The sequence below is a fragment of the Antedon bifida genome, chromosome 9 (genome assembly GCF_963402885.1).
Source record: "Antedon bifida chromosome 9, ecAntBifi1.1, whole genome shotgun sequence".
Lineage (NCBI taxonomy): Eukaryota > Metazoa > Echinodermata > Crinoidea > Comatulida > Antedonidae > Antedon > Antedon bifida.
The window spans coordinates 17,951,782-17,973,834 of record NC_136234.1 but is presented as its reverse complement, the minus strand read 5'-3'; the positions used below and the strand labels follow the sequence as shown (position 1 = coordinate 17,973,834).

Here is a 22,053-nt window from a genome sequence, read left to right as displayed (position 1 = left end):
TAGGCCTATCTTTTATCAGATACTAAATTAAAAAATGTGGTTGTTTCTCAATATGTTCTGTGCTAGTCGCAAAGAATTATCAAATCTTCGTACAAAGTTCAAACAATCACATTTTTAAATTGAGTATCTGATAGAAGATCGCACATTGATTAATTGTTTAAATGTTACAGATTGATTGAACCATTGTCATTGTTTTAAGCTATTCATTCATCATTTCACCTCAAAGTGAACTACATGTAACACCGTATTTATACGTTTACGTTTCCACGACAGTGACTTTTAAATGTACAGGTCTCCAACATACCTTTTCGCAATCGTTTCCACGACCAGCAAAAGTTCCAAGGATTTGTTAGCCTATGTTTTGTCGTCTGGTAGTAAATACTGTCAATACTGTGTGCATACCTACTAAAAGTATCACGTATACAGTACGGTATAGCTCTTCAACGCAGCGACAAAACAGGTATGATTTCAACTGAACAGATATCTTTTAAATGGAAACGTTTTGGAACTGAAGTTTGATTTTGACAGGTAGGACTTGCATTACACATTTAGTGGTTTTTAAATATGTATTACAGACACCTCAATTTGATCACTATAATATGCCCTTATATTGAACAAAAAATTAGAACAATATTGTTTAAAGCTTATGTCAATAATAATGTAGTATAATAATTGAAATAACTTATGATGAAAATTGAAAGATGTATTGTTTATTCAAAAACAGATTTAATCAAATCAGTCTTCGAATAGACCATTTTACAGTTAATCAAAATGTATCAATAGACAACATAAACGGTTAAATTTAACCAAAAACTGTCTGAACATGGACTAAAGAATAAATTATTCTTTAGTCCATGGATAGAATTTGACTAATTTTTGCATTAAATTACAGTTTTTAGCTAAAAATATATATATATTTAAAATATTGTGACATTAACAAAATTAAATTATTCTTTTCAGAGGGACAATATATCTTCAATATTGTTCCTTCCAACTGGGTTCAATTTTTTTTAAAACTCATATTATTTATCTTTTAATATCTTTTTTTGTAAAGCTCTGTCTACACTATCAAACTAGTTTGACAACATAAAATGATGTCATATCACTACTATATTTGGGGATATTACTACCATATTTGGGCACATTATTTTTTAGATAGTGTAGACAGAGCTAGCTTTAGAATAACCAAAACATGTTGCAATAAGTTTATACTGTAATGGTTTTGATTCGTTCGGTATCATTTTGGTATTACATTTTTTTGTCTACAGCAATCGTAATGTCCACCACTCCAAGAAGGCTGCTTTTCATATCAATAACGTGCATTTTGCTAGCAGGAACCTGTCTATATGTAAGTATATACATTCAAAGGCAAATTGCTAAAAAAATGACAATGCTGTGGGTATCAGTGGCTGGATCTCAATGGAGATATGAATAAAATAAGCACTGAAAAAATGACAATGCTGTGGGTATCAGTGGCTGGATCTCAATGGAGATACAAAATAAAATAAGCACTGAAAAAATGACAATGCTGTGGGTATCAGTGGCTGGATCTCAATGGGGATACAAAATAAAATAAGCACTGAAAAAATGACAATGCTGTGGGTATCAGTGGCTGAATCTCAATGGAGATACAAAATAAAATAAGCACTGAAAAAATGACAATGATGTAGGTATCAGTGGCTGGATCTCAATGGAGATACAAAATTTTAAAAAAAGTAAAAAGCTAAATCAAAGCGATTAAAAAAAGAGCTTTTGAGCAACACTTCCATCAGTGCAAGTGATGTCATTATTTAACAATATTTAGAAAAACAAAAGAGATAATGAACCTGTATAGGAATCTTTAAATAACCAACGAATTTTAATATTACAATTTTCATATATAAATTAACTGCCCTGTGTATACTTTTTGTATTATTTATCATTGTTTTATTCACTAATATCACACTATTAAGATATATATAATGTTCGTATCTTTACACTATATTTTGTATCTATATAATTATTTGTTTAAACGAAAATATATACATGAATATTTTTCGTTTAATTATATTTAGCAAACATACGAGAGAGAATAACTGTTATTGCTAAGTTCTGTCTGTAAACTTTCACTTAATTTGCTTTTCAGAACACTAAATATACTATATTTAGATCATACCTCCTGTATGTCCCGGATGAAAACTTAATTTATTCAACGTGGATAGAAAACTGTACTGAATGGAAACTAGAAGACAGTCAGACAAGATCAACTGTAAATTGTTTTGAATCAGACGACGAAAGAACAGGAATATTCCAAACACTGGAAAACGAATTGTTTTATGTATCGTATTTAAAAAAGTCTTTACACTCTGGAAAAGTTATATCAATACGACTAGACACTTACGTTTCTGAGAAAATAATTAAATATTCGGACGGAGGAGACTTCTTTTATCCAACTTTAAGTAGCGTGAATGTTGATGACATAAATTTTAGCACCGCGGGGAAAGTGATAGATCACGACAATGGCACATACTCGTTTCTTTTTGCGCATGCGTGGGCTGGCCCAACTAACCTCTCTATCTTAAGGGTACATCATTCTGATACAGTAACGTGGATACGGGAAAAGATGTGGAAAGAAGAAAAGAGGATATTTTGGAGAGGAATTTACGAATGTAACACAGAATATGAAGAAGATACGTTATGTTATATAGAAAGACATACTAATATAGAAAATATTAATAGGCCTAATGTGTGTTTATATACTCATTTTGAAGCGCTTGGTAACACAACGCTAACCTGTGAAAAACCGAAAACTTGTTTATGTAATCATTTAGTTTCATATCGTGGGTCTGGTGAAGACATTCTAAACAAAGCAAATCTTTTGTTAGGAAACAATACTGAACTATTCAAAGGGTAATATAATGGTTTATTTTTTCTTATACTGAACTATTCAAAGGGTAATATAATGGTTTATTTATTCTTATGAAAAGTATTAATATTCGTTAATATTCATATTGACATTTTTCCTTTTTTTTAAAAATGTGTATGCAAGTATATCTACATATCCAATATACAAAAGAGCTGATACGTTTTTCTATCGCAAAGCTTCACAGGATTTCTCATCTATATATCGGGTACTGTATATATGATATTTGAAAGTAATAGGAGAAATTCCAAACCGGCCAGTGATAATAGTTTTTAAATGGTGAAAATTAGAAACTTAAACACAAAAGCCGTCCTAACCAAGATTCGAACCCGGAATCTTCTAGATACATCCATTAATCTGCTCAATTGTATTTATCCAGTCAGTCATATCCACAATATTTATCATTTAACATTCACCAAAATAATAATAATGTTTTGTTACATTTTCTAGAAAAAATCTGGAGTTTTATCTAGTCAAAGATTACGAAATATATTTAGGAGGTACGTTCAATCAGATGTATTATTAGTGTTCTTTTTTCTATTAAATATTAAAGATATATTGTCACCTGAAAAAAATAATTTTTAAAATTGTTGTTGTTGAAATGCCATTTTAATGTTGCATAATAGTTATTCACTTTGAACAAAATTTTGATTGAAAACAAAATCATCTATCTGAAAAATCAGTAATTTAATGCAAATTGGCTGCCTGCCAATGGGGTTTTAATTTAAATTAAGCCTAACCGTTTATTTTGTCATTTTATAAGCACTGATAATCATCAATAAATCATAATTTTTTCGATATTTTTTTTCTACGGAAGTAATTAATTCTATTAAAACTACAAAATGGCCTATTCAAAGTCTGATTTTATTAATCTTCATATTTTGGTGGACAATACACCTTTAATATTTCAAATGTGCGACGTTCGTTATAATAGTTGAATAGGCAATAGTTCGAAACTGATATAAAATCATGTTGACTGTTTCAGATCCAGGACACGAAACAACGATGCAAGAGCGCGTCATTGATCCTGAAGACGCGCAGTCTGACGGGGTTTGGATGAACAACGAATGGAAATCATATCAATGCAACCACTCGTTTAAAAATATCAACCAAGATTTAAAATCCTGTCTGCGGCACACAAACATATCCTTGTTCGGCGATTCAACTTTTCGGCAGTGGTTTCATGAACTTGTTAATATATACGACGGTGACAGATATGAAAACGCTCTTCAGATGTTTCATCGTGTAGAGGACTTTGACATTGATATCACCTTTCACTTCCATCCACTCAGCATCCTTCAAGAACAACGTATCATCCCATTCGCAAGTATGCAGTTTGAAGGCGACCTTATCAGAGAAATGTTGGACTGTAACCGTGTCATCGTAGTTGGCCCGTGGGCTCATTACGGCCAATGGACAGAGCAAAGTTACCTCGACCGTCTCTACGGAATCAAACACGCCGTCGTAGATTTTCTAAAACGGTGTCCTGAGGCAACTGTCGCCGTAAAGGGATCCCACCCTCGCAATCATAAAAGCATTTATTTTTACATGTTCGGAAATGATTATATATTTAGTGAATATAATAAACTTTTATATAATGTTTTTGAGGGATCGGGTGCAGTCTTCCTAGATGTCTGGGACATGAACTTATCATTTTATTCGCCAAATAATTTACATATGCCACGTGATGTGATTCGTCAAGAAATGAATCTATTATTTGGGTGCCATATATGTCGATGAACATAAATATGTGTGCAGCCGATTCTCGTTACTGTATCTGATTTCATCCAGCATCATAGGTTAATCCTAGATACAAGATCACATGAAACACATGTGACGCCTGTATCATAACTTAACCTGTTACATATGAAACAATGTATTACGGAATTTGCATATGATACTGGGGAAGCATAATAATTATTTATCGTACATATGGTCGACTGTTTTCTATTAAATTTTCAATATTTCATTATATTTATTATGTTAGAGATTTATTATATCAGAATATTATTTTTGTTGTGTGTGTTATGGCTATAAAATGACAATGTAATTTACTATTTAAAACTGTAAAAATACCGTTTGTATATATTAACAATTCTATTTTCATGAATTTGACGTGAAATAAAAGTGGAAGAACCCACACAAGATATAAAAAAAACAATGTTAATATAAGTTTATTGTGAGTTTTTGTTTATGTATTTTGTGGTAGTGATATATTACTTACTCTTCAAAGAGGTCGAAGATAAATTTTTAATTTGTTTTTTGTTTTTTAACTTCAAAAGGTTTAATACATTTACTATAAACATGTATCTATTTTTTTTTTTTCATATTCAAATTTAAAAGAAACGATCTTTAAAAAGTATACATTGCTGATAATGAATGATATCGAATCGAATGAAACGGATTTAAATCCTGATTTTTAAATGTTTAAATTCATATAATATGAATGATGATGATAAATATGATAACAATAGCAATAATTGCACGTTGCGGCACAAAAAAAAAACGCATGCGCAAGCGCTCCAAGTCTGTATTTATTGTCTTTTTTATGTTAGTCCACCATTCGACATTTCGATTTTTGTCTGAAAATACAAGTTCAAGTAGTATACGTATGAAACGTCATATGTGCCAAAATATTAATCTTTTTACTAATATTAAGTCAAAACTCCGTCTGGATCCCATACTAGTACAGGTGGTACAAGAAAACACCATAGTTGCATATAAATCAACCGGCATTTGCATACACGTGATAATCTTACCACCTTACAGACCAAACGAACAGAAACACTAATTGGCATACACGCTTCATATAAGCAAGACGCAATTTTACATGTAAAGATACAACTATGTGTATAGTTATTTTAAATCAGTTTTTATATGTATTTTTGTTTGTTTTTAACTGTATTATTCTTGAATCTAAATGTGATTTACAATTTGGAACGGACGTTTCGAATACTTTTACCGATGATAGGTTTGAGAAAATGGGTATGGCCGTTGTAGGTAAGTAACATTAAGAGGAACAGTTGAATTGGTATTCGAGAGTAGGCCCACGGTACAAATGTAAAGTTAGTATGATTGCTATTAATAATTATCAAACCTTAAGCCTACATTATTAGAGTGGGGTTTTTATATTAAACTCAGCAGCACTGAATTCAAATCAAAAAGGTGTGCTGGTGTAGTGTGCATTCGTGAGCGTGGGCTATTTTTAATCACCGTGGCTAGGGACACGGTACCGTATATCTTTTTCTCTGGCTGCTAAAGGTACGGTATTGTGAAGAAGTATGGAAACCGTATCTCTAGACATAACGAGTTTTAATTGACCGTTCCGAATGTGACGCAATGATATTAAGTTATATAATTTTAAAATTGTAATATACAGATGAATTTGAAATTGAAAATGGGCTACTATCACTGTCGATATTGATCGATGACGTAGTTGATGTTGAAGAATTCTGGTTGGTCGACTTTCAACCATTCACATTTAACGGTCTTTCTGCTGTTGATAATGACGGTATGTTTACGTTTTACATGTTAATACACCTTTTAGTCTTTCGTGGCATTTTGACCGCATGTATTGCTTATTAACATAATCATTACGTCATCTACAATTCATTCATTTATTGCGCATGATCTCCTCATAATTAACTATCTGCACTACTTTAGGCTTACCGTATTAAGCTCTGTCTACACTAACAAACTTTAGATGATGATGTCATATCACAACCATATTTGAGCAAATCACCCTTTTTTTGTCAAACTAGTGTGATAGTGTAGACAGAGCCTTAGACGTATCCTTAGTTAGTTAGACTAAACGTTGCTCCTGAATAATATAATCAATAATAAATTAAACAGATAATATAAAACATTATAATATAGGAACACTGACGTCATCAAGGACTGGATCGTGCAGTAACGTGTTTACAGATTTGAGGTATCCAGATTATTTCACCGACAACTACAACGTGGTTAAGTCACCTTCTAATTCCAGACTGTTCAACACCAGTAGTATAGGGTCTATCGAAAATAACACTAAAAGAGGTAACTCGGTAGTGACGTCATAAAAAATAAAAAATATACGTAATGATAATTGCGCATGCTCCGATTCGATTACACATTATTTCGAACATATTTCGAAAAATAATAAATGTTGAATATACCATTCATGATTGTGTAACAATTATAAAAATCAGTCAAGATAACTGTTATTTTATTATTTTAATATTATAGAAAGTATGTTTTGGCTTTGTGTAATAGTATTCAATTTGATGATTTTCCGGTTATTCAGGGTTTTTATTCAGAAGAAATAAGCTCATTCATAAAGGCAGTGCAAGAGCTCTAATGAATTGTATGAGATCAGACGGATCGTCTGCTTGGACCACCACTGACGTCACCAAATCCGAGATAGAGTACAGAGCCACGTTATACTTAACGAACGTTCGTCCGAAGCCCATCCACCACCGTACCCAAGCCGTCTCGTACGTTCAAACCCACGTTGTACTTATCTGGAGACTGTGCAGGAACGCCATAGTTAACACGGTATTTGCAACGGATTTGTCATCTACGATGCCGGTTGCACAAGGCCCAAGAGTTTATGTGGATTCCGCAATTGTGTCCACGCCCGTTGGTAAGACACTCATGCCGGTTGTGGACCAGATGACCGTTGATATCAAATTCAGCACAGTTTATCCGTTAACCAATCATATCTTGATTTATGAAGAGGCTAGTCTTGGATATACACCTGCAGAAGACGACGGGCATCAATTGTTAGCGGTGATAAAAGAACCAAGAAATAGGTTACAGATATCACCTTTATGCGTTCATGCAGATCACGGGAAGTGTCTTCAACGTTGGTATTCTAAAATTGTTTTGCAGCTTAATGATATTCAGAGCCATGAAAAGAAGACGTACTTAGGTAACAGATTTGTCTCAAGCTTGGTTCCTACTAGGACGCAACGCAAGGACGTAAGCTATCATAAAGCGTGGTTCCCACTAGAACGCAACGCAGCGACGTATTGACGCAATGTGATGTATTGCGTAATCACAAGTGGGAACCGACGACGCAACAATGCTGCAAAAATCGCAGGTTTGATTTCATGCAGACGGGGGTAAACACAATTATTGGAGGGGTATTTTCTTACGTTGCGTCACGTTGCGTCGCTAGTGGGAACCAAGCTTTAGAGCGATAGATTATTCCAACTGTCTCTTATGATTGGTCAATTCGCTTACGTCATTGCGTTGCATCCTACAAGTGGAAACCAAGCTTAGTTATGGTATTCTTTTTCCACACGCTGTCAACACATTCTCTTTTTCCGATAATTTATACAAATCTAAACTATGATAAGAACATTTACATATTCTGTACCCAATGTTCCCCTCATCGCTTATTTACCATGTACTCTAGTAGTATGGTTCGGTAAATGTATGATGTGAGTCATCGACATAACTTTTATGACATGCAGTCGAGAACCCGCGTTCTACCCTTTAAGCTGCATTCACACTTGTCCCATTTCAAGGAATGGAAGAAGGTGTCGTTAAAAAAAAAAAAATTTTTTTTAATTAAACGGTATGCCGTCGTCGCCTGTTCCATGAAACGGCAGTGGGAATAATCTATTTCTAAAGTTGACATTTATATTATAGGTCTCAATTTATGTGTTGATTTTTCTAGGTGATCTTGTGGCAACATTCACCATCCACGAATGCGCAGACATCGAAGACGTCTCTACGTGCAAGAGGAATGCCACAGCTAGGTGCAACGTAACCATCAGTCTTGTTCTGCAGTCTGCTCTGACGTTGACAGACGAACGGTATGATGAAGTAATCCTTAATGTCGTCGCAATACACAGTGGTCATCAACCAATTCCGTTCTATCCACATGGTAAGTCACTTATATTGAATCGTGATACCATTAGGTTAGATTGGTTCCCACAAGAGACGCGACGTAACGCAACCTCCTAACGTAAGAAAATGCCCTTCCAATAATTGTGTTTCCCCCCGCCTGCGTAAAATCAAACCTGTGTTGTTTGCAGCACTGTTGCGTCATCTGTTCCCACAATGAACTTTCTAAATGTGTTCGTGTATAAGAAAATTTTAAAATGTGATCGTTGTTCTTGATGTAGGTACACGATACACAGAGAAGGTTAGAGTGGCAGAGGGTGACCGCATCTCATTTCAGGTCCAGTATTCTCCAATATGGTTACGTACGATGTATTACCTTCAATTGATGTTACTGGTGACTTGCTTCGGTCAAGGAAGCGATGAAATGGTAATGATGTGGTATCGTAGGTAGACCAAGACGGTGTGTAGGCCTAGAAGAGGGTGGCCCCATCTTTTCCCTCAGCTCTGCAACTCTGGATAAATAAAGTGACAATTAAGTTGGAGCGCAATAAGACCTACTAATTATGTACTTTGTGATAAATGATCTTCCACCCCACCCTAATTTCCCTCCCACCCTGGATTTATATAGCGCATAATGTTGTGAAACCTCTAAGCGCTGAACTTTTTTGTTCCTCTCCATCTGGTCGGAAATCATCGTAAGGAATTCACCTCTTGCTGTTAGTCACTCGATTAGTTCAGTATATCTTAAATATTACTTGATAAGTATAAATCACTTGGAGTTAAGAAGGTTGACTTTACAAAACTTAATATATCGCTTTACATTGCGGAAATACATTAAGATTGTTCTTTTGTACTGAATATGTTAGGGGTGTGTAGCAGCAAAGCCTGATCACCGCAAGGTCCACCACATCGATCCAAAGTTTCACTTGTTCGTTGGCGAGAGTTACGACAGCTACAGGCTTCACGAGGAGGCAGGAGTTCTTACAAGTTTGAATCGCGTCTATGACGACGAAACTAATTTACATATTTCTAAATTCAATCACGTCACACTGACGGCCGACCGTGTGCTATATACTGTCACGGCAATATACAGGTACGATTTTTATTTATCTTAAATATATGCATTTGTATATAATTTATTTATTATGTTCCTTAATATTACTCATTTTGTTGATAATAGCGTTCTTGAAATTGAACACTTCACAGGTAGCCTATGTATGTGTGGCTTGTGATACACGTTGTACAGTATATTAAACAACATTATAAAATAATGTTACACCGTATTATTAAAAACAAATATTTCATCATTTTCAGACTTGTTGAAAAACAGCAAATGGGTTCACCGTCTTTGGTCCGTTACAGAAGAAAAAGAAATCCTCGCGCCCTTCAGATGAACAGAAACATGTACGGTAAGGCGCACGTCACTAGTTTCACATACTACGCGGAGGGCTGTGGTCACGGTATGAAATTTGATTCGACACAAAGGGCATGTACAGTCGGGATGGACAGTGCAGACCATATGACCATATCAACAAATCAGGTAGGCACTATTATTTTTTCAAGACTTTAGGCCTACCAATCGTTTTGAAACCGCGAGATGAATTGAAATGATACTGTACATTTCTTCCGAGGAATGACTACAATATAATCCATTTAATATAACCCGACCACAAAAAAAGAATATCATTTTTTAAAAGGCAAACAATTCAATTAACACTCATAAACTATTGAAAATCTGTATACAGGCTATAGGTAAACTCCACTTGTCTTGCAAGGGCGCGATATAAGTTAATATAATATTCATTGATCCATTGGACGGGTTAATTATGTAAAGCTCTGTCTTACACTATCCAACTAGTTTGACAAAAAAAGTGTGATGTGCCCAAATATGGTAGTGGTATGTCCAAATATGGTAGTGATATGTCCAAATATGGTAGTGATATGTCCAAATATGGTAGTGATATGTCCAAATATGGTAGTGATATGTCCAAATATGGTAGTGATATGTCCAAATATGGTAGTGATATGTCCAAATATGGTAGTGATATGTCCAAATATGGTAGTGATATCACATCATCTTGTCCATATATGGGCACATCACATTGTTTTTGTCACATAAAGTTTGATATTGTAGACAGAGCTTTCAGCGTTTAGAAGCTTAGATCACTAAGCGCTATACAAGATCGACCTATTATTATATTACGAATTATTTTATAGCATGGCCCTAGTTTTTCACCAGAAATCGACATTATGGAAAACAATGCAGTGACGAATTCGGTAAGCTGTTGGATCGTTTTAATCTCAATATTTGTTTTGTTGATAAATTTTACAATATGAGAATTATATAAACATTTTATTAAAAGATATATGTACATTAATACAAATACATTTATAAATATATATTTGTTTTGTTTTATCTACTTTTATTTATGTTAAATTGAAATTTTTAATTGTTGTAAAGTAAATTAGTATTTATAGTCGTGTTTGTATAATTATTATTTATAATTACTTAAATGTGGTATTTTAAATATTTAAATAGTAAAAATATATGTAGTATATGGTATGTTATTTAAACATTTTATTTAAAAGATATATGTACATTAATACAAATACATTTATAAATATATATTTGTTTTGTTTTATCTACTTTTATTTATGTTAAATTGAAATTTTTAATTGTTGTAAAGTAAATTAGTATTTATAGTCGTGTTTGTATAATTATTATTTATAATTACTTAAATGTGGTATTTTAAATATTTAAATAGTAAAAATATATGTAGTATATGGTATGTTATTTAAATATATTTAAATATAGTTTATAATTTTATGTGAATAAATTTTACAAATTTGGAATAATAAGTTATTTTATTGGGAATCCGTGGTAATCGTGTTTTAGGCGGGGAATGTAAAACGCTGGTAGTTTGGCCTCAATCAATATGTTTATATAGTAGAACCCGAAGAGATTAAAACGACCGAAGAATGTTTTGACACGACAACCAAACCCTGTTCAACCAAAGCAACAGGACGCTGAGCTCGCATTGCCAAGATAGGAACTCATAAAAGTCCTTTGATCTTATGTCTGGCTGTGACAAATACCAACAGTACAGTACTGTTACTGTACATATTCTCCGCGGCGCGTCTGTTTAGGGGACGTGGAACTTATCGTGTCGCTGCCACAGATAAACCGATTGATCTCCGGAGCTCAGCATCCTGTTGTTAGATTGCCTTGGATCAACCGGCCCCTTCAACCCCACACGGATAATTACCGTATTATTATCTTCAATAATTAGCCCTCGGATTTATGTGTTAAGATGAACTACATCCAAATTCCTACTACCAGTACAAATACGCACTAACAATTTAAATACATATATAACTTGTACTTTGTCTGATTTCTAGTAGGCCAACCAGTGTATTTTGTCTGTGATTGCTAGTAGGCCTACGAGTGTATTTTGTTTGTGATTTCTAATTGGACTACCAGTATTTATGTACTAGGTAATAAATCAAAAAGAAAAAAACAATATCCCTAATTAGAGCTAATTAAACAATAATTTTATATTGTTTAGATAAGAGTTCCATATTGCCAACTAAAATTATCTATTCCACAAGTTGATCAGCCACTCACAGAATATATAAACACATTTACAGATCTTGGAATATATTACGAGAAACACAACTGCAAAACATTCATTGTTTTAGGCATATACTTTATTTTTTAATTGTTTTATGACTTTTGTTTTCATAAATTTAAATATTTTCAATCTTCTATTACAGGACACCCTATTAAGGGGACACTTTCCAGTGAAATAAACTAACGTGTATGTTTTAACACTACAGTCACCCTCTATTAAGGAGACAGAATAGTTGTAGCTATGTTAGAAATAGTGAAATGTCATGTAAAGCAGGTCTTTAAGATTGTTACTAATGTTTCAACTTCAGTGTTATGTTTTTCTTGACACTTTATCTTGTAGGCTATCATCTCATTATCTTGATGATAGTGAAGTTCCATGAGGTAAACACAACCAGACGACTCCTGAAATGTACCAAAAAAAACCACATTTGTTTATACATATCATAGTAAACCCAAGGTAATCTAACAACAGGATGCTGAGCTCAAAGAGTTTATCTGTGGCTGCGACATGAACACTTCCACACCCCTTATAAAGACACCGCGCGCCACAAAGAATATGTACATAAAAACAAAGGACTGTTAAGAGTTCCTATCTTGGCAAGGCAAGCTCAGTGTCCTGTTGTTAGATTACAAATTCTTGATTTCCCCTAAATATATATGGGCATATCACATTTTTTGTCACATAAAGTTTTATAGTGTAGACAGAGCTTTATACCTGAGCAAAACAGAAGGCCTTCCAGGGCTGTGTATCTTCATCTGAAGTGGCTAATGTCTTGATGAAATTGGCAGATAAAGCTTCTAGAATGGAAGAGGTTGACGGACATTCAAGTAGAGGCATCTCCACATCCACCCTACAAACATAATTAAGTTAAATTTTTTTTCAACGCGAGGAAAAGAAATTACCTATCAAAAAAAAAATGTGATGTGCCCATATACAGACATAGTCATATCACTACCATATTTGGGCACATCACACTTTTTTGTCAAAGTAGGCAGAGCTTAAGAAATTAAATTGAGGTAAAAGTAATAAAAAGTCCAAACTTTTGGTACATTATACTACCCACAACAGCCACAAGAGCTGCAGCACCAAACTCTTTTCTACCATAATGCTAAGAGATACTTTCTAACCAAGTTTCCGTCCAATGCTTCTGGGGAGTGGAGCTTTCATGATGCTCCTGAGCTGTGACAGGATTTGAACCCAAGACAATCGAATAACGAACCTAGTATCCCATTGGTTCCATTTTTCTTCAAATTCGTTTGGTGTCATGGCCACATCTTTTCTATACTTTGATATCACAGTTTCGTTCACAGCACCTGCATCTTGGGGATCTGAAAAAATATCTAAATCAACCAGAGTTCCTTCAACTGCTTCACCAGGACTATCCAGTTCATCTTGGTCGATGGATGTGCTATTGATGTCAACAAGAGTTTCTCCGACAACCTCTTCTGGTAAGTGTTTTTCACCAATTTCTGCTTTAAATTTCTTGGTTTTGCTAGTTATTTGAAAACTATCCTTCCCTTAATTAAACAGAAATAATATTTCAAAACTTTAATTAAATCCAGAGTTGACTAGAAAGGATTCTTGCAATCACCGCATGTCACACAGAGATGTAACTTTAAATGTTCATAAATTATTACCTAGAAGCAATGACAGTGTGTTGAACTTTCCCTTTGGCTGTGATTGGTTCGTTGACAAATATGAGTTCTCTGAAATTGGTTGCACAGACGCACATATAACTTGTTTAGCCTTAAGATAAAAAAACTGAATGATATACAAAAGCAGATACTCTTGCGCTGGGCAATAAATTATCTGGGTTTTAGAATCCATTTTAAATAAAGGAGTCTTGGGTAGGCAAACATACAGAACATAACATACACCTCGCACTAAAGCACAATGTTAGTTTTACCTTGTGGACATCTGCTTGTAGTAACATGTAATACATCACAGCTTTCTCTTTTACTTCAATATCATTTTCCGTTGCTGAAATTTAAATTTTATAATCATTTACATTCATAGTCGCATCAATTTTCATTTATCTATTTAGTTAACTATATATTTTATTTTCTTTTATAGATATTTACAAATGATATATCTTCCCACCTATTGCACTATCCAGGAGCTTTCCCAGCATTGACTGACATTCTGCAGGCCTAAAGAAGAACAGTTTAGTAGTGGCTGTAAGAAGAGCTATTTTGACCTCTGCCGACCTCTCTTGTTCATAGTCATCTATATAGTCTTCAAGTAAGTATGGAGCATCGGGCAGTTTCTGTATGAAAATAAGAAAATAATGATCGTTGAATTTACGGAAATACATAATTATATAGTTTGAGGCAACCTTGCATAGGCTGGTCATTTAAATGTATATTCAGACCCCCTAGCCTCCTGATAATTGTGGCAGTTGTTCTCATCATGTTTTTTTTATTATCTACTGTACAAAAAAACATCATTATAGTGCATAAATTTACCATTTAGCTTAGGTCTCTTTTCGCACATTCACATATGCCACATCTGGCATAGTCATTGTTTACCCAAAAATGCTGATGCCCAAGATTTTTCCACGCTTTTGTAAAGTCTCCCGATATTTCATTTTTCCAAGTGTGGACCCTTGTATATTTCAATGTCTTTTAAGTACCACAATTAATGTGCATACCTGGCCGTAGTGTCCAACCAGCCACAAGAGGGCGGTTTTGCCATTATCGTCGGACACACAGGAAGCACAGTCTGGTAGATGTTTCATTACTGTGTCCACATATTTATCATTTGCCTTGTAACTTAATAAATCTATAAAATTAAGATAAGATTTGAATCTAATTATTGACAACTGAAAAAGTGAGTTGCTTAAATGTTATGTGGTGTACAACGAGGTGGAAAAAGTATCAATATTTCTCTTTAGGTCTTAATTTTATTCCTTGTATAATGTTAAGGGAGAATTTACACAGACAAGCAGTAATGGTAAGCAGAAAACCACATAGCTTGTCCCACGTAAAGAATCTGTATCTATCCTGAGCAGAAACCACTCGTCCGCTCCGCGTTGTGTGTAAATAGTCATCAAATAACATAGTCTATATTTTTATTACTGTTACCTCTCGTCTGTGTAAATTGGCCTTTAAAATTGACAATGCTGATTCCCTATTGGAGCTGCAAATGGCCAATCAGCTTTGTTTGTGAGCAGTCGTTGAGCATTGCTTGTTCTAACTCACCTTGAAAGGCTGTTAGTACCTCTGATACCACATGACCAAGTTGTAATTTGAGCATGCTCAGTAGGCAGGTAATACAGAGGTTTGTAAACAATGGCTTCTCCTTTGCTATTTTGCCAATAGTCTGAACAGCACATGTGGCAAATGTTGTTGATATATCATTACAATATACACTGAAAACAGATACATGTTTATGCTTTATTAAAACAATTTATATTTTATTTTATTTCGTTTTCTTTCAGTAGGGTAGCCCTCTCAGTAATAAAATAAAACTGCTCTTCCGAGGGGCTCTTCCGAGGGGCCCTACAACTGTCTTTCAGTTTGCATGCTATATCTTTTGCATTGTAACATTTAGGATGGGGGGAGGGGATGGTCCAGGTAAGCTGGAACCCCACCCACCTATGTCATCAGAGATGGGTTCAACTACAGAACTATGATAGACTAGTGGGATGCAGGACTGTTTTGAGCATCAACATTTAGTGTCTGTAAGCACTAACTGTATACAGTCAATAGCCACCATATGTGATCTAGTGTCACGGTTACAAGGACCAGTACCAGTATTTTTCAAATATCACCATACATGTACTGTACCTTATTTCATCAACAATATCTTGAAGATTATCGGGTGTGACAAGACTTCTTAGTAGATCTAACTTCTTAGTTTTTATATACTCTGGTTCTTGGTATCTGAAAATTTGTAATTATTAAATTTTTTATTTATAATAAGGTCATGGGTTCAAGTATCACCCAAGAATTAAGTATTCTCAATGTACTTAGTATAAAGTACAAATTACGTCCGAGTACGGCAAACATCTGACCAATTACTCACCCTGACGCAAAGCTACTCCACAGTCTGAGTTACAAACAATTAAAACAAGTTTACTTTTTGATACATTTTTATGAATGTCAACTTGGTATTGGTACGCCTAAAACGGTTGATTTGATTGGTCTAATTATATTAGGTAACACGCAAGAACAATACTAACCTACAATAGAACTTTTTGTAGTGTTTTGTAAAAAGCGTCGAAGAAAATATCAGAATCCACTGAATATGACAGAGGGCAGCAAACACCAGCTCATGCGAACTACCGTTTGTTAACACATTTAACAGTGGACCTGGAATAAACAAAATAAAGTCAAATCAAAAATCTGAATCGAGGTCACTGCCATATTTGTTTACAAGAGAGCATTCGATTTGCTATGACCTATGACCATATTGACCTATGACCATCTTCCAAAACCAAAAATTCCTTGGAAGCATTTCCAAGGAATTAACTTGACAAGTTCCTAGATCTCTAAAGCTCTGTCTACACTATCAAACTTTATGCGACAAAAAAAGTGATGTGCCCATGTATGGACATGATGATGTCATATCACTACCATATTTGGGCACATCACACCTTTTTTGTCAAACTAACAGAGCTTAATGTCACAAATCAAAAGCTCCTAATTTGGAATAAAGACTTTTGTACCTCTTACTCTCTTGTAGACATCTTCTCTGAGATGCAGGTCAGAGGTCATTTGTAACATTAGGTTAACAGCTGCCAGACTGACTGCAGAGTTGGGATGTTTTAAGTACGAGTCGCTCAGATTCTGAAAAAAATATTAGTGGAGAATAAGGAAAATGTAGAAATGGCCTCGCCAGAAGAAAAAAAAAATGGGAGGGCAGATTCAAACAAGAGGTAAAACAATGCCAGCATTGAAAAAAGTTTGTGTGAGAGATTGTAAACTTTGGATAGAGTTTAAGCCAGATAATACCAAAGAACAAAACTAGATGGAAACTGCATATTTAGCTAAACAAATATATAAAACTAAATACTTACTAAAATATCTATGATTTCATCTTCATTTTCGACTTTGTATTTCAGAAGAAGGTTAAACAAAAGGCTTTGACCCCATTCCGAGAACTCTTTTAACCTAAAAAAGTTAATGTTTTAAATTGTATCTGTATTTAGTATTAATGCTGTATTGTTTCATATAGGCTTTACGCTTTATGTGGTAAAATTTTGCCCAATTATGGTAGTGATGTGCCCCTATATGGACATAATGATGTCATATCGCTACTATCTTTGGGCACATCACAATAGTTTGATACTGCAGATAGAGCTTTAGAAAAGTGGAGGGAAAGTTTGAAAAGGAGGTCTGTCCGTTGCGAAGTGTTTTTTTAAATTTTCTTTTAGTAGAAAATATTACACCAACCTGTTTAGTAAGTAATAAGCAATTTTCTTATTGATGACTATGCCACCTTCCATTCTCAGTATTTCTTCCAATCCCATAAGGCAATTGATTACCACAATGGAATCCTTATCGCGTATCATAGCGTACAACGTATCAACTATACCGTTATCTGGAAAAAAACCCAAAAGTTTAAAAAACTGAAGAAGAGTTGTTTCTTGACTTTTTCCTCTAGGCTATTTGTTGTATGTTTTCTCTACTAATTAGTAAGACAATTATATGACACTGACTGACTAATTTTATTCCAGGCACTGAAGATAGATACCTTGGATGAATTGTGGGTGCTGTCTGTGTAGCTTAACACAAGTGTTCACAGCGACTCGCCGTACATAAGCGCTTTTATCGGCAAGACCATCCAAACATGGTTGCATGGAGTACTCGAGGAATTCTGCAACGCTAAGAAACAAACATTGAAAGAGTTATTCATATACCATATATGGAATTTTAGTAAAATGGAAAACATTGCAGCACTATATGTGCTAACAAACATGAAATTGTGTCACCAGATTGGTAAATTTAAAAAGACGGCTTCATATTTGTATGTTTGCTTAATACCTTATAGAGGAAAATGTCCTTAAAGCTAAGCCTCTTATCATTGGATTCGGATGTTTGCAGTCTCGCAGTAAAGTGTTCACCACCAACAGGGCTAAGTCCGATTTCTCCTCAGCGTAATGGCTCAGGTAGAGATAGGCTAGTTTTTTGATGACCATATTGGAACTTCCACAGACCTGAAAATATATAATGGATTAGATTTGCCCCAAGTCTGTAGTTATTTCGAGGCTTTTCAATGTTTACAAGTAGTTTACATATGAAATGCTACATGTGCCAAAATATTTATCTTTTTACTAATATTAAAGTCAAAACTAATATGGATATGCATGAACAAGAAATTAACAAAAAATACTCTTGCTGATTCTCAGTACTGCATCTATAATTTGTCCAGTATCCTAGGCAAATTATGTGATACAGTGTCACATATGTATCACATATGACACCTGTATTATAAGCCATAAGTTTAATACTAAAGTAATAATAAAATGTGTTTTAGGTGACTTTTTGATCTTGTACAATTAGAATTTTTGTTGACCATAATAATATATTCTACATTGCTTGTCTTATTACTAATTCAGGAGTGTAAATGGGTTCAAGTTCTCATTAGAGACGTCACCATTCCATCATAAGGTTTGATGGCAATTGGGAAATTCCCACATGACCAGGAGTATAAATGGGTACAAGATCACCTTGATGACACTAATAAACACTTGTGAAACGTCCATCCCAGAGGTCATCTTCATCAACAAGTTCTGAAGTAACTGCCGCAGTTGGATAGGATCTGCTATCACCTCCGGATCATTGAGAAGTTCACTAAATTCGAATGAAAATATATTTTTTAAAAAACCACCATATTTTAAGTATGTTTAATATAAAAAGGATAGGCCTATCAATTATTAGTAGGCCTATTATATATTGAATGAAAGTTAATTTAAATAAATAAAATAAAAAACTTACTTGTATTTGTGCAGGTCATCTTTAGATATAATGTCTAGGCCTAGTTGAAACGTCATAATGTTGACTTAAAATTCTGAAAAATAATACATAATGTAAAAATATTGTTGAAAAATTGAAAAAAAGAATAAATATTTAAAAAAAGAATAAGTAAGATTGTTTATGGGAATGACAATTTGTAATGAAAACCACCTTTTAATTTACAAATTAAAAACGTCATTTCATATGAAGATGATTGAAAGGTATTTTTCCTAGGCCTGCACAAACAAGCCGTGCAGCTTGGATGACAGCCGAAAGAGTGAGGCCACCGCCGCTGACGACCGAGATGGCCGTCGTCGGCTTAATTATCTATATTACAAATTCGTGAATATAAGTGATCACGTAATCATAATAATATTACGATCAACGTTATCGTATACTTAAACAGTAAACCACATTTAGTATTTGTTTTTTCGTGATCGTCAATATATAAAACAGAAATATACGAGAAATTCTAGCTTACCAACTGCAGCTAGCTAGGCCTAGCGAAAAAAGTACCGAGATAAATAGTGTATAGAGGGCAGGCTATCACCATTAGTCTTCTATGATTACAATCCAGTCGTCAATTGGTGATTACAATCAAAGTATTTTTTAGCTCAGGGTTGAAATGAAAATAAGCATTGTTTATTAACACTGATAATAATGCCACCCACAATTAGACTTCTTACCAAAGTTGTTACAAGAGATTACACTTTCTAATAAACCGTAGACATTTTAAACCTGGAGATAACCTTTAAATGTTCAAAGTTCTAAATTTTGAAGGTTACTGCAGGTCACCCACAACTACCATTAAAATGATATACATAAACAAATAAGGACAATTTTTGCACAGACTATGTAACTATTTATTCAAGAAAATTGTATTGTACAATGAATTGTAATTACTACAGTACGTGAACACTAAAATGCCTACTTTAGACAAACATTGCAGACCATTCCATATCAGTGCCTTTCAGACAAAAGTTCAATTCAATATTAAATACATTTTTGTGCATTACATCATGATAGAAATAACTGTTTTTAATTTGAGGCATAATTAAATTACATAACAATCCCTTAGCCAGGATCCACAAATATTAGCTAGACTAGACTACAGTAATTAGCTAAGCATATTTACTATCATCGCTTCCAGTCCCCTGGTGGTGAAAAGGGCACTCAGGAAAAAAAGATGTTTGACCTTTGATACTCCCACCACCACCATGTAGCAAACTGTAATTTTCAAGAAATCAAAGCAAATATAATTGTAAAGAAAAATCTTGGATAAAGGTGTTTTTTGAGACAGTCAAACCATGGACCTATAAATTAATTAATAATTAATTTATAGGTCCATGGTCAAACTTTGGAAATTTATAATTACTCAAATCACTAATAAGCTATATATTTAAAAATTAAAGGATAAATTACAAATGAATTCAATAGCTATGGCAAAAACTTAATTTTGTTTTCCCAGCTTCAACAATCTCTATAGCCTTTCACAAATCACATTCTAACTAATAGTAATACTAAATCGCAAGTTTTAGAAATACGGATAATTAAAATAGCTCTCCTAAGAAGAAAAATATAAAATTAAATTTTAGATTAAAATAATTCCTATTATTTAAACTTTCACTTTACACAAGAAATTACAATGTCAAAAAGCAGGTACTGTACTACATCTACTGTTATTCTATGAGAGAATTCAAATATTGTATACCACAATTGGGGTAATGCCCCATTGACACTAGCATGCATTTTGGTCCAGATTGCTCTACATTCAATTCATGTCATTTTTGCGATGCACAATCACTACATGCATTGAATGTGAAACTTTGTGGACCAATATTTGTGGAAGTATCAAAGGGGCTCAAGTCTGACTACAAATTTTACCCCTTTTTCGACCACTTTCGTGTGTGATTTTAATTTACAGACAAAGTTGAGAATTGTCCATTTTTTTACAGTTAAATGTTCAATGTTCTTCAGAAACCAGAGCTGTGGTAATAGAAGACATATAAGTTTGTAGAAATGCAAATTGTCTTTCTTTGGGCAAATTAATATCTGAAACATTTAACTGTCTGAGTTTGAGTGTTCCTCCATGCCTTCACTTTCCGTTATTAACGCCCTTTCGAGAATAACTCGTCCTTCTTTGTAACGCTGGTTTTCTTCTGTTGCAAACTCGTAAATCCATCCCAACTTTGATTCACACTTTTTACACGATACGTCTCGTACCATGTGACGTCCGGTTAACATGACACGATCTTGTACCTCGCTGAAGCCAAGATTCACTACTTTGTTAAATAGAAATGCTCTTCCTGTTGCTCCCGTGAAACGTGTAGATATTAATTCTGATCTGTTTGTTAAAATTGTGTCGCAATTTGCACAGGAAAACAACCTGGATCCCCCAATATGGTCAAGAAAAATCCTCCCCATTTTCTTTCTTGCTCTTTCTAATTTTATTTCACTGAAAAAAAAACAACAAATAATTAAATCTTAATCTTATTCAATCAACATATTACCGAAATAGGGAAACGAAATATAATGAGTTTAAAAAGCAGTAAAAAATTCAATTTACCCAGGCTAAAGAGTCTCCCTTTTGGAGTCTCGTTGATCAGCTGTCTGACCACCACCAGAAAACAGGATGTCGAACCCTCGCGTGGACCGTGTACCTCTGAATCCGAACACAATTTTGACAACAGGTTAAAACATTAAATATAGCGTGATATAATGTAAT

General features: G+C 34.1%; 2 protein-coding genes and 1 pseudogene across 3 annotated transcripts; 2 read left to right on the top strand and 1 right to left on the bottom strand.

The window, feature by feature from the left end:
* The first annotated feature begins 1,276 nt into the window (after positions 1 to 1,276).
* LOC144852985 (NXPE family member 1-like) lies at positions 1,277 to 12,101 on the top strand (annotated as a pseudogene). Its single transcript, XR_013614357.1, has 5 exons — positions 1,277 to 1,348; positions 2,126 to 2,889; positions 3,353 to 3,402; positions 3,888 to 4,617; positions 12,029 to 12,101. The product of XR_013614357.1 is annotated as an NXPE family member 1-like (transcript).
* Positions 5,704 to 11,596, top strand: LOC144851696 (uncharacterized). The gene is made up of 9 exons (XM_078709284.1): positions 5,704 to 5,902; positions 6,282 to 6,413; positions 6,779 to 6,940; positions 7,188 to 7,814; positions 8,568 to 8,777; positions 9,019 to 9,164; positions 9,604 to 9,830; positions 10,052 to 10,277; positions 10,955 to 11,596. Exons 1-9 carry the CDS (start codon positions 5,749 to 5,751, stop codon positions 11,072 to 11,074), a joined length of 2,004 nt encoding a protein of 667 aa, XP_078565410.1. The 5' UTR covers positions 5,704 to 5,748; the 3' UTR covers positions 11,075 to 11,596.
* A 309-nt stretch (positions 12,102 to 12,410) lies between the features above and the next one.
* Positions 12,411 to 19,841, bottom strand: LOC144852270 (AP-4 complex subunit beta-1-like). The gene is made up of 18 exons (XM_078710047.1): positions 19,810 to 19,841; positions 19,311 to 19,383; positions 19,043 to 19,166; positions 18,357 to 18,529; positions 18,067 to 18,197; positions 17,766 to 17,913; positions 17,390 to 17,483; positions 17,039 to 17,159; positions 16,553 to 16,682; positions 16,158 to 16,253; positions 15,570 to 15,739; positions 15,020 to 15,150; positions 14,470 to 14,635; positions 14,276 to 14,349; positions 14,007 to 14,115; positions 13,589 to 13,886; positions 13,084 to 13,219; positions 12,411 to 12,770 (listed from the first exon to the last, which is right to left on the bottom strand). Exons 2-18 carry the CDS (start codon positions 19,364 to 19,366, stop codon positions 12,630 to 12,632), a joined length of 2,298 nt encoding a protein of 765 aa, XP_078566173.1. The 5' UTR covers positions 19,367 to 19,383; positions 19,810 to 19,841; the 3' UTR covers positions 12,411 to 12,629.
* Between the last annotated feature and the right edge of the window lie 2,212 nt (positions 19,842 to 22,053).

Excerpts from the sequence above, each read along its gene's own strand:
- LOC144851696 (XM_078709284.1), top strand. The coding sequence starts at position 5,749 with ATGTGTATAGTTATTTTAAATCAGTTTTTATATGTATTTTTGTTTGTT. Across the intron at positions 6,941-7,187 it reads CGAAAATAACACTAAAAGAG|GGTTTTTATTCAGAAGAAAT; the intron begins GTAACTCGGTAG and ends CCGGTTATTCAG. Across the intron at positions 10,278-10,954 it reads TGACCATATCAACAAATCAG|CATGGCCCTAGTTTTTCACC; the intron begins GTAGGCACTATT and ends ATTATTTTATAG.
- LOC144852270 (XM_078710047.1), bottom strand. The coding sequence starts at position 19,366 with ATGACGTTTCAACTAGGCCTAGACATTATATCTAAAGATGACCTGCAC. Across the intron at positions 16,683-17,038 it reads TGTCTACAAGAGAGTAAGAG|GTCCACTGTTAAATGTGTTA; the intron begins GTACAAAAGTCT and ends TGTTTATTCCAG. Across the intron at positions 14,116-14,275 it reads TACAAGCAGATGTCCACAAG|GCTAAACAAGTTATATGTGC; the intron begins GTAAAACTAACA and ends TTTTATCTTAAG.